At 37.5% G+C, this 13,110-nt stretch overlaps 1 protein-coding gene across 3 annotated transcripts in view; it reads left to right on the plus strand.

The window, feature by feature from the left end:
• TBC1D14 (TBC1 domain family member 14) overlaps positions 1–13,110 on the plus strand; it is a 63,880-nt gene that overhangs the window by 36,932 nt on the left and 13,838 nt on the right. For all 3 annotated transcript variants that reach the window (XM_059469852.1, XM_059469854.1, XM_059469855.1), the window contains 7 exons: positions 2,454–2,536; positions 4,598–4,715; positions 6,222–6,328; positions 7,181–7,261; positions 8,662–8,756; positions 9,766–9,837; positions 11,114–11,242. In XM_059469852.1, the coding sequence (XP_059325835.1) occupies positions 2,454–2,536; positions 4,598–4,715; positions 6,222–6,328; positions 7,181–7,261; positions 8,662–8,756; positions 9,766–9,837; positions 11,114–11,242 (685 nt within the window). The remainder of the gene's footprint in view (positions 1–2,453; positions 2,537–4,597; positions 4,716–6,221; positions 6,329–7,180; positions 7,262–8,661; positions 8,757–9,765; positions 9,838–11,113; positions 11,243–13,110) is intronic.

The following is a 13,110-nucleotide window of genomic DNA, read 5'->3' on the forward strand; positions in this document are numbered from 1 at the left end:
TATGAAATTGGGGTGATTATGAGAAAAATTACTCAAACAGAAGAACTTTATTTTATAATAAAAGCAATGGCTTTTTGTGAAGGGAGTTAATTAGGATATCAAAGTTTTGAGTAATTCTACTTCCTAAACATAATTAAAGGATTATTTTCCATGAGATAACCTAAGCATAAAAACAAAACTGGTAGATGCTAAAGAAATTGAGAAGCAAGAATACAATGTCCTGTTTACACAGCGAAAGGCCACACCTCCATAAATAATGAAACAGTATAGTGATTGCTCTGCAGGGAGTTCAGCATCCCATTTTAAGGGTTGTCAAGCACTTGATGAGTTGTTTCATACCTTTTACTGCAAGGAGATTTTTGCATATGCAGGGTGACTCCAAAGCGATTTACCAGCAGCTGCTTTACTGTGTTTTTCTCCTGAATTACACAAATGCAGTCATGCTTAGTCAGTTTATGATTATGAATGTGAGATGGCTTTATGGGTATGACATCTGCATTTTTAGTATAGCTGTGCATTGATATGAATAACTGGCAAAACATAGATCTGTGTTTTCATCAACAAACCTGTGTGAAAAACGCTCACATCAAAGTAGTCTAATTGTAGGGTTACTTAAGGAACTTTCTGGCTTGGCTGATGGACTGTGTGGCAAGACATTGGGAGATGTAGAAAATGTAAGAGTGATTATTTGTTATAGCAGGCAATGTTATGTTATTATGTCCAACTGGAAACAAAGTGTACTACGTTATCTGTTGTATTTAAAACTTGTCTATTAAAAATCTCTTTTTTGTGGGATAATCTGAGTAGTACAGTGTTCATACAGATGAAGTTAGTGTTACATTACAGGGAATGTTCAGATTTTGCTTTCTTTCCTACTGTTGATAGAGTGGGGAACTTGTAGCAGAAAGGTATTTTTAAAATTGAAGACAATTGAAACATCACTTCTAATGGGAAAACTGCTCTGGACAGCAGTGCTGTTATCTGACTCTTACTAAGGAATCTTTTTTTAATTGCTTACCTACACTTTGTATACTATTTTTTATGTTTACCTATTAGTCTTAGTTTCCTTTTTAAGACTTCAGACAGAACAGTGGAGTGAGATTATTTTTTTTTCAAAATACCCGCTCTTGATTTCACACTCATTTGTAGGGCTTAGGTAAAACTTCACAGTATAAAATCAATAAATATTCCATGGTGCCTCTAGCTTCAACTGGAAAAAGCATTAGTTGAATTTTAATAGATACTAAACACCATCTCACATGTTTGTTGGCAATGTTAAGACATAGAACCAGTAATTTGTGTGGTAGAATTTAAGTTATCAATACTTGTCTTCTTTCATCTGGTTTTCCTTTCCAAACTTCCCCTAACTTAAATAATTTCTAAAGACTTGGATTTAAAAAAAAGGATGCAGATCAATTTACCAAAGTGAAGCTGGATAAAGAGATTGGTCTGTCTGGTTAACAAACCAACATTTCACCAAAGTGAAAATTTACTTTTGTTTTTCTACTAACGACCTTGATTTGGAAAAGTACTTGTGGGCCTGCATGAGGTGCTTAAGTGTACATTACAGGCACTGTGATTACATAAATAGTAATGCATGCTAACTCTTAATGGTGTTGGGGGCTGTCAGCTGCCTGATATGTGACACCTTACAGGAGCATGAAAGTGAATTTTTGCATAGCTTTTCTATTAACCAGAGATATAAACTGTTCTAGGAATAAAATAGTGTTCTACAGTACAGAAGAACAAAATAGTTAGTCATTTCCTGTTTTGATGTTTTGCTGATGCTGTAGCTGTAAGAGATACACATGGTTATGTTCATTACAAATAGGATTAGCTGAAAGAGCGTGTGTTCTGACATATGAACACATGCATTTGTATGGCAGAGCCTGAATCACAAATCAAAATGTTTTGTTAGTATTAAAAATGGAGAATATTGAGGATGACTCCAGTGCCACTTGTTGCTCTAGAAGAGAAGGGAAAGAGTTAACTCTTTAAAATAGAAGTGGAGTTTCAGAGAGCAGGAAAAGGCTGGGTTGGGGAGTCATTACCTGTGGGTAAAGAAAGTTGTGAATGTAACTCTTAAATAAGGTGAACAGTAAGAAAGAATACAGTCCTGTATCTTACCAGTTCAAATCAAAAGCAGCCAGTTTTGTATATACCAGTGTATTTTCTCCATGAAGACCAGCCTGTGGGTTCAGTTGGTTTAAGAATAAAAATGCTGAAATTACCAAACGTAAGGAAATTACTCAGCGTATTTGGTGTATAAACGTAGTCATAGCTGGTCAGTGTTCTTCCCTTCTGCTGACTCTGGCAAAAAAAGATTCTTTCCAAGGATCTGTTGTTCTGCTCTTTGACTGGATATTTTGACAGGAAGCAGAGTGTGCTTTTCCTTTAGAAGTGTCTAGAATTTTATTTAGACAGTCATGCCAACTGTAAATATTATTTTTTAGGAACCTTCCTGCAAAACCAGCAGAAGAAGCCCAGAAACACAGGCAACAGTACGAAGAAATGGTGGTTCAAGCAAAGAAAAGAGGTGATGGAATTTCTTGTCTTCAGATTCAAAAAGTATAGGGATATTTCTAAACCTGGAATGCACTTGTGTCAGTCTGTTGCTCTGTAATGTGAGGGATCTCTGCTTCCTCTCAAAGAAGGATCACTCCCAAGAGAGAGGAACAAAGGTAGTTTTGTTGAAAAGCCCAGCCCCAAGCTGAAAAGAAAATGGTCCTAGAATCCAGCAGGAAATAATTTTTTAATCCATAACTCTTAAATGAGTGATTGACAAACTCATTATTTATAGGTTTAAAAACTTAGTAATATATTGAAGTAGATTGTTGGTCAAATTAGTGAAGACTGGACTTGAAACTGCAGGATATTTGTCAGTTTCATGCTGGAAGCAACCTGTTCAGGCTGTAGTACATAAACACATAGTTTTCCACACAGGAAAATGTATGCAGTTATGTTCATTTGATAATCTCACTAAAAATTTAAAGCTTTCTCAAGGATTTGCTCATAATTTCTTGCCTGATGATATTTTTTGCAGAAGTGTCCTAGTAACACTGTACCATGACTATGAGGTAGAGGTGATGGCTGTGGTTTCTTTTGGCTGATGTTTTTGACCATCTGGGTTTTCTAATTCAAAACAAGCATTGCAATAATAGAAGATTTGGACTTGAGTTTTGCATCCAGTGGAGGCTACTGAAAATATATTTTTCCAGCTGGTCACACCCTTGAACCGTATGAAACAGTGAAAAGGGTGTATGAACACAGGACTTAACTGCAGAATGCAAGTGACACACTAATAGAAGTATTCTCTTGTGATCTTGAACATCATGTACCTACCAGTGAAGTTCTGCCTTCGTGTGACTCCTGTTCAATAAATCTGCTACTTTATGTGTAGTGTAAAGGACTTTCCCTGTTCTTTCTCTGCATGTAGGGTGGGTGGATTGGGGAAAATGGGATGACTGTTAGGTGATGGACCAAGTCCTTGTGCTGTCTTCATTGAACTGGAGTATGTCATTCTGCCCAGATAAATACCATGACAAACCCATTTTCCCTGAAGCCACTCCAGATGAACAGCTTTGCAGGGTGATACATTGTCAAGACGTCAGGAGATCAAAGACTGTAAACACCCTCTTGTTGGTTAGAGAAAAATTGAAAGCCTGCATTTCAGCAGGCTTGCAAAGGGCTTGTGTCAGAGCTGAAAACATTATGAGGCAGTTGCTATGGTTCTGCTCAGGCACAGTTTCTGTGGGGCTTTAAATTTGAACCCACAGTTTCTGTGGGGTTTTAAAGTGGATCCATCAGGTAAAATGTGTCCATTCCAAAGACCTTGTTCATGGTGCTGCTTTTCTTCAGTGACTTTTGCTTGCCAGGTGAGCACCTCCTCATACTGTAGATAGCATGTGAATGCACACCCATATCCTGCTGTAGAGATTGCCTGCATTTGTTTAACAAATTTGCTGGTGGAAAAAGCAGTAATTGATAATGCAGGAAGAAATACCGAGTGATAATTCAAACTGCAAAGTACATCTAAACTAGACATGAAATTTGTTTTCTTCCTAGTGAACTGAAGTTTTCCATTTGGTATGTGTAACATTGAGATTATCCATATGTGAAGTAGAATCAGAAATGTGGCTCTTGTGATTTCATGACAGTATACCTAAATTGTAATAGAAGAATGAAAACAAAATAAAAATTTGTATTAATTTGGCCTGTAGTTTTGAGTCTGCTATAAAAGGGGTGGGGATTTATTAGGAAATACTCTGACCTATTCTACTAGGTGAGGCTGTTGACTGACTGAGGTGTTAATTTAAAGTTAGTAGTGTGGTTAGATTTGAAGAGTCAAAGAAGTCATACATTATCTAGTTCTCATTGTCTCATCTGTGGAAAATTAAACTTATAGTTGCAGTTTGTTCTTTCTTCACATTTGCAATCACTGCTCAGCTTGCTGTGTGCCTGGGAAATTTTCAGCATTTGAACAGTCTACTGTACTTCAGGGTGAACACAGTGTGCTTTACATGGTTTCATAGCCATGATTAACTGAATATTTAGTTTCTGGTTTTATTAACTTAGAGAGGAAATTCCTTTTTTGCAGAGCTTAAAGAAGCCCAGAAGAGAAAGAAACAACTGGAAGAACGCTGTAAACTGGAAGACAGCATTGGCAATGCTGTTTTAACTTGGAACAATGAAATCTTACCCAACTGGGAAACTATGTAAGACAGTATGTTATATTGAGTTTTAATTAAAATTGCAGTGCGTATCCTGAAGAGAAGTTGCAAAGTTAGGAAGCATAAATTTTAAATGATCTTGGAAGCTTTTGTTAGAAAATCATTCTTGAACAGCTACAAAAGAAATAAGCAACATCTTTATTTCTACAAGGTGATTGGAAGTGATGCAGTGCTGAGTCTTATTACTCTAATGAAAGCTCAAGGTACTCAGAAACTGTGAAGCACTGAGGAGTGATCTGTGGTAGAGAATGTAAAAGCATAAGGCATAGTACCTGAACATCCATTTATCAGAAATGAGCTTTCCTTGACTGAGCTGTTAATGCAATATCAGTGTAGATGGAGGTATGTGAATGGTTTATGAAGCCTCTTTAATTCTAGAATGGTATATATCCTGGGATAATCAAATGATGAAAAAGAGAAATAGGGAAAAAATTGTTTATATTAAGTGCTGGAAGATTTCCTTCAAAGACATGGCACAGCCAGTTGATAAAATACCTTGGTGATCTTTGCTAGTCATATTAAAAGAGCCAGCCCCCAGTGCTCCAAATACAGCCACCACAACATAAACTATAAACCAACAGCACTCAGAACTGCAATTTGCTTAACAATGAAATTCAGTTATGCTGATAATATATATTAAAAAGACTGACAGAATTTATTGGAAAATGTGTTTCTGGAGAACTGAAGTGTAATAAACTAAGTCTAAACAAATTGTAGATTTACATGTTTGTCTTTAGTATTTGAAGATGCATCTGTTATGGTTGCTGTAAGAATTAGACCACCTTTTCCTTTATTGGTTTATGAATTCAGAAGTTCCCCAACGTATTCACTGTTTTACATTTTAGTTTTCAGAATCTGCTGAGGGATAAAGGGATTGTTGTGGTTTTACCACTTTTCATTTGTGCTTAGGTGCTATTTTGTTTCTCCTCCTCCTGGGCTCCCAGATTGCTGAACGTCAGCTGCATCCATTTCAAAGCCTGTTTAAGACATTTAAAATGTCTTTCAAGCTCCCACCTAAAAGTTAATCCTTGTCCCATCTTTGTGGATTTTTCCAGAGGCACAGAACTGCAAAGATAGGTGGGAAGCTGCATGTCTTTGCACAGCAGGGTGAAGGCAGAGAGCAGACTTTCATAACTTGTTCCTGTATTTAGTCTTGTATGGAGCTGTCCAGTCTTTAGCATAGGCAGTGGCATAGGTGTGGAATTCCTTTCCATTTGTTTACTTTTCCCCTATGATTTTCGTTAATCAAAATTATGTGTATTGTGATTGCTGTGCTTCTGTCAATAGAGAAAGCCTTTGCGTTGGAAGGAAAAAAGATTTCCTTTGCAGTTCAAAGCAAACTAGTACTAAAGAACGTGCAAATTATATTTTACTTCTTGGGCCATTGATGTTCATTTGGGTTTGAATCCCATCAGCAGTGACAGGATGATACATTTGCAATTCAGCTGGCAAGGAAATGTTTCTCAGAATGAGCTGTTTTACTTTGAGCAGGTGTTGTTCGCGTAAAGTCCGAGAGCTGTGGTGGCAGGGCATTCCTCCGAGCGTGAGAGGCAGAGTCTGGAGCTTGGCCATTGGAAACGAGTTAAACATCACCCACGGTGAGGCTGCTGCTCTGTAGACATTTCTCACAAAGTGAGATAGCAAGGGGACATTGTTGTATCTGTTGTGGTGTGGGTGTGAGGAAATGTTACCTCGTTATGCTTTTTTTGTGCTGCTTTGATGTGTTTTGTTCAAAAATACAGCATCTTTTAATCTTGTAGCTGTTCTAGGACTGCTGCTGTGAATTGTTTCTGAGTATTGCTGTCACTCTCTTGCTTTGATGTTGGATGGAGATGGTCAGAACTAACGACTCAATTTTTTTTTCTTTTTGAAACATAAAATTGTTGTTAATTTTGAAATGCCTATGAGCATGTGTATAGTGTGCTTCCTTTGATTTGAAGTAAGACAACAGATTTGTAAGATTTTAACAGACCCCTGGCAAGATTTGTACTTTGATTTGTGAAAATAGAAGTAATCTATTACTTCTGAGTAGAGAAAAATTCAGCTCTGAAAGACTAACTTATGTAATTAATTCCAACATGGAAATTGGAATTAATTCTGCCTGTACTCCTGCTGTATTGTGCTGCTTTTCTGTGCATTGCTTAGTCACCTTGGGTATAATTCTTACATAATTTACTAGACTTTTCTAATTATCCATTCGGACTGTAATTTTGAACATCAGTGTTCTGCAAGGAAAAGCAAATATTTGAATGTAAAATGCAGTTTAGATTGCCTCTGCTTTTCACTTAATATGAAGTTACAGGTGAGTAGAACAGGTCTTTCAAAACTGTAACCCAGTTAGAAGTTCTGCTACTGTTAATGCCTAGGGCAGCATTGTCCATGTGGTGGGTGATTAGTGAACATGAGCATGTACAAATAATGGACTTGGGTTTATGTTTTTCTTTCTCCAGAACTATATGATATTTGCCTGGCTCGTGCCAAAGAGAAGTGGCGATCACTTAGTACAGGAGGGCCTGAAGTAGAATGTGAAGGTAACTTTTTGTAACTTATTTCTGCTGTGTTATAGAATAAGACATACTATAAACTAGTTCCTTAAAATGAAATCACATATTTTAAACAAACAAACAAAAAAAAATCAGTTCTAAAGTTGCATTCTGGTAAACACAAAATGTCTTTTTGTGAAAGCAAGGAATAGCTGTATTTTTCTCAGTGAAATTCTGGTGTCATACAAAACAAACTTGTTTGAGCTTTTTTAATAAACAATCTCTGGGTACAGTTCTTTGATGCAAATTTGTAGGAAAACTACGAATAGTAGGTTGGGGATTATCACTGGAATTGGAACACCGATATACTTTTCTGCATCTATAGTTTTGGGATTGCAATTGAGGTTAGAGCAGAAAATTGCATTCTAGTCCCTTATTGCAACTTTGAGCTCAAGTCATTGGTGTGTTTCAGAGAGCAGCAAGTTTTTTTTTGCAGATGAAGTAGTTTGAGATTTACTAATTGAAAGAGTTGACTGTTTTTGAGAGATTAGGCAGCTACATGCAAATGATTGAAATTGCCTTCAGTAAATAATTATACTGAACAGAGAAAAAAAAGGACAAGACAACCTTACATACTGGCATTTTTAAGCAGAAAAAAATTTTTGATTGGAAATTGCCACTTTGTTCCTTTGAGATTGTTTATATCTCAAATAAGATAACACCTAGTATGTTTGCAGCTTCCTCTTGCACTTCATTTTCTGGAGTGTAGATGCTCATGTGATTGATGCTCATTGTCTGTTGGCAGCTTGTTCAGTAAACAGCAGTAGGTAATTCCCAACTACACAGAACAGACAGAATACCAGTAAGACATCTTGATACCAGAATGAAGACTACTGCTATAGGAATATACTTGGTGTTGGATCTGTTCCAGTTATGGAGACTGTATTATAGTATCAGTTACAAGATCTACAAAGGCTAAATACCCATGAAGCTGAAAGAAGAGTAATAGACATAGGTGGCATCCATCACAGGCTGCCACTTTAGGACTTCCCTCTTCCACCACAGCTTTTTCACAGAGGCAGCTACCTCAGGATCCACTGAGAAGCCTTGGTGGTGAGGGGTCACAAGTTAACAGGCTTGTATCTGTCCAATGATTTGTCAGCAGACACACAAAAAGTACCTGACCTGCCTTGCCCTGTATCTTTCCCCACTTTGCTTTAAAACATATTGAGGGTCACTAGGCACTGTAGAGTTGCTCTAGGTCAGGACATACTTTCTGTTTAGCCTGTCTGCTGAATTTCAGGAATTGCTCTGCCTGTAGCCTTATTCCTTAGCATTCACATCAAAATACACAAACTGTGCAAAAGGTAAACCTTGCTGGAAGGTAAAAACGAGAGCGAATGTTCAGTGAATGTTTGTAATAAATGTAGTAACTTTGGCTTTTGCAGATGCTGGTTTTTCTGCAGCTGACAGAGAAGCAAGCTTGGAGTTAATAAAATTGGATATCTCAAGAACATTTCCTAGTCTCTGTATATTCCAACAGGTAAGCAATGCTAACTTTTGTCTTGACACGTTGAGGAAATTAGTTTTACATATTCTGGCCTGTCCCTTGGTTGGAACAGGCTGTTGAGTTCTGAATGAGCACTCATCTTGAGAGGATAAAGTTCCTAGAGATTTTGGAAAAATAGAAATAATCTAGAGGAGAGTAACATCAAGGTGCATGCAAAACCCCAAAGTGTTTGGTAATCTCTGATTTGTCTAACAAAGTTCATGCTGGTTTCTGTTTGATGAAGTGATGCAGGTGACTGTTCCAAAATCAGTGAATCAACATTGCTGGTTATAAATACACAGTGAGAGAGAACACCTCAAACAAATGGGACTGGTTGACCTTTTTTTGGTTTGAGGCAAAACTAATTTAACTTCTATTGTTTTTGTGTGCTCACCAAAGTGTGCCAAACTGCTTTAATCAGATTTTTTCCCTCTATGCACAGATTTCAGCTGCCCTCTAAAAGTTTTAGATTCTGATAAATCAACAGTTTTAGGCAAAAATCTTCTCCCTTTGGAAATTCTCAGTCATTTACAGTACTCAGTACAAGATATGGCAGCTGTTGATAGTCAGCAATGTGAAATTCTTTTTAGCTGTACATGTCCTTCTCAATATGCTCATTCTGTGTTATGGCATGTTGTTGTTCATGGTTGACTTTTGCCTCCAGTCTCAGAGACAATTATGTGGTTTGCATTATTGTTTTACTTCCTTGGCACTATTGCCAGAGTGCTGCTGAGCTGTAAGGAATCTCTTAGGCTTGCCTTCCTATTGCATAGGTATTTAATATCTAATCAATGTATTGGACGAACTGTATGTATTTATAATAAATGGGTTTGAACAGTTGTTTCGTTCTGTTATTTGGAATAGTTCAGCTGTTCTAAGCTGCATTGGGAAAGAGTATTACTGCTACTTTGTCAGCAGTAATAGAGACCATCTGTAGCACTGAGGGTTTTTAACATGCTTGTTGTATAATCAGATGTATTGTGCTGTTTCTGTTTAATTATAGGGTGGTCCTTACCATGACACGTTGCACAGTATTTTAGGAGCCTATACTTGTTACAGACCTGATGTAGGCTATGTAAGTAAAAAATTTATTTTTTCAGGGGTGGGTAGAGAGATGTTTTTAGGGGGAGGAAGGATTTAATTAATTAGTCATTTTTAGACCTGTATTAAATGGTTTGGAGGGATATGTGTGTGCTTTTTTCTATTCCAGTACATGCTTGAGAAGTGTGTATAACATTTATTTTGCTGGATTTAAGCTTTTTACAGGTTAAGTAATTGGAAAATCCATATTTGTACTGAAAAGTACATAGTTTGAAAATTGGAATCCAAGGCAAGGTGTAGTTATGTCCTTATTGTCAGTACCAGTCTAACTGAGACTGCTGTTGAGTTGAAATGATTGTTATTTCTGTCCCTTAGCACTGTGAGTTTCTGGACCAGTCTCTAAAGGAATGCCCATTGAAGCTACATGAGCTCAATCATAGTGTTTGAAGTAGTGATTATGAGGGGGCTGAGTGATTTCATGTAGTCTCTGTGTGCAGAGCAGGGTTATACAGAGAGGCTTGTTCTTTATTGAGGAGCAGTTTTAGACAAGGCAGGTGTAGAGAGGGAACATTCCTGCTTTGTAGGTAGCACATAATGCTTGGCAGGAGCTGCTGAACATGACTGCTGGGAATGAGACAAAGGGCAGATCAGCTGCTGTGCCTCATGTGGCCCAGCAAGAACCTGTTGTGTTGGGAAGGAGCTTGTTCCTCAGGTTTGCAGGAATGGCAGTCACACCTTGCTCCACGTGACTCACAATGGCACCACTGCACCCTCTGGGTGAGAGAGCTTTGCCTGGATTCCACACCAGGCTTTGTAGAGAAAGGGAACAATATTAATAAAACAAAAGTATAGTCTTAGAATGGTTTTGTTTATCAAATGACTCAGCGCAGTTGTTTTTAACTGCTGGTAATTTATTGAAAAACAAAAGTACAGGCTTTGTCTCTAGCGTTCAAGTTCAGCTTTCCTCAGATAAGGATCTAGATGACCCATTCCTGGGAGAAAAGGGATTACTTTGAAACACCTAATTGTTAATAAAAAAATCTTTATTCTGTATATTTGAAAGTGTTGTCAACCTAGCCTATCCTAGGAGTTCAACTTGGAGCCTTTGAAAGAAGACAACGTGGGAATTGTTAGCTTCCATGCACTGAACATGTGATATCAAGGGGCATGTGGGTTAAAAAGTCCTACTTTTCTGAACATTTCTCAAGATGCAGCAGCTCAGTGAGTGCATCAAATACTAGTGAACATGAAGAAAAATGAGGCAATATAATAAAGTTACTGCTAGAGAGTAACTCTTCTCCTTTCTTCAGGTGCAGGGCATGTCATTCATAGCAGCTGTATTGATCTTGAACTTGGATACTGCAGATGCCTTCATTGCTTTTTCTAACCTTTTAAATAAGCCCTGTCAGATGGCATTTTTCCGTGTGGACCATGGCCTTGTAAGTATGCAAAAAAACCTGTAATCAACATGCTGTGGATAATAAAAGGGAAAGTTTAGGAAAAGTTTAAAAAAATAAAAAGTTATTATTTCAGTGGCTTGGAAAAGAAGTCAGAATTTATTTTAAATCAACACACTTTATTAAAAAAAACCCCAACACACATATGCAGAATCTCTCCAAAAACGTCAACCCAAAGATCACCCTATCAACCTTTTTGAAAAAGAGGTGAATGAAATTGTTGAGTAGCTATTTTATGATACTCAGAGAATAGTTATGAGAATATTACTGTAGGTGGTTCTCAACAATGCTGCAGTTGAAAGCTGAAAGCCCCTTAATGAAAGTGTCTTGAAAGCACTTTTTATCAGAGGCTAATAGGTTGCTAAAAACAGACTGTTGCAGGGAGAACCAGGTTTTCCATATCCCTGTAGCAGCTGTGTTTGAGTCCCACAGGCTGTTTTTCAGAGAAAGAAACCTCTCACCTCCCAAGTTTTCACTGGGAGCTGATTCCCTTATTTTTTCTAGAGTCTCTAAAATTCCATGTCAGCAGATACACTAGCAAAATAAGACACAGCTCCTCAGATGTGGTTTTAATTTACTTTAAAGGTATTTTTGGGTAAAGTATATGGCATTCTGTGTTTCATTCTCACCTCTTAGCACTATGAAAATAGGATCTGCCTCTTAAAGAGTTCAAATGCAAGAGAATGAATGATGACAACAGTCACTGTTGTGGTTTAAAAACTAGACAATAGAAATCTTATCAGTATTCCTGCTGGAAAAGTATTCCCTGTTCGGTCTCTGCATTTTGTCAGTTGTAAGTACCATGGGAAAATGTGCCACAGGGCAGCCAGCATTGCTAGGAGCTGCATCAGCTATCTCCATTACAGTACTTGGATAAGGAGAACATGCTCATGCCTTCAGTGTGTAAATATGGCTTTTGTGAAGATGGTTTTGGAATTGAATTGGATAGAATTAGATAAATATTTTTTTAGCTGAGCTAGTGGGGTTTGCAATTCTTTCAGATAATGCTGTTCAGTTCTGTTAGGCTGGCCAAATAGGGATATGGGATAACTGTGTGCTTACAGAGGGCAGAGATGGTGGTACATGAAATATTAATGTCCTGAAATCAAATCCATGATTTAACCACACAAAGAAAATGTCATCCAATATTTCAAAGGGACTAGTGACACTTGAGTGAGACAATTTTTGCTTTCTGTTGTGAACATACTAATCTGCAGTCTACCCTCATCTATTTGTGTCAGCCTTATAACCAAATGCTGATTTTTTTTTTTTTGTATAGTAAATTAACCAAAAATAATACCATTATAAGTTAGTTGTGTGAATAATATTAATTTATGCATGTTTGTCTTGACTTCTTTTGTTGGTTAATTTTATTAAACAGTATTTTTTTTATTACCACTAAAAGGAAGAGTCTTGCTGAATGTTGATTTGATCAAAATACTGCTTGTTCTGCTGCCCACATTGCCATCAATGGAAATGACTGTAGCAGTTATGTGTAAGGTCCTGCCTCTGCAGTACTTTTGAGTGTAGGAACTTCAGTACAAGTGTCTTATAGTGGTGCCAGCAGATTCTTTTGAAAGTAGCACTGTCTGATGCATTACCTTATTCCTTCTTTATACTCACAGGTCTCATAGGTGCTTGGATTTCATGCATTTAAAAATCCACACTGGGGAGCTGTTTCAGGGGTACAGTTCTCTAAACTGGGTTCCTGGATTTCTGGTGTCTTGTTTGACATGAAGCTGTTTCTCTGTAACTGAAGTTTCAGAGATTCCAGTAGTTTCAGTTATTTCTCTAGCATGCACCCATCTCTGATTGACTGAAAGCCTTGTAGTGACTACCAGGCTGAGGTG

This window comes from Ammospiza nelsoni, chromosome 4 (assembly GCF_027579445.1).
Source record: "Ammospiza nelsoni isolate bAmmNel1 chromosome 4, bAmmNel1.pri, whole genome shotgun sequence".
In the NCBI taxonomy this organism is placed as follows: domain Eukaryota; kingdom Metazoa; phylum Chordata; class Aves; order Passeriformes; family Passerellidae; genus Ammospiza; species Ammospiza nelsoni.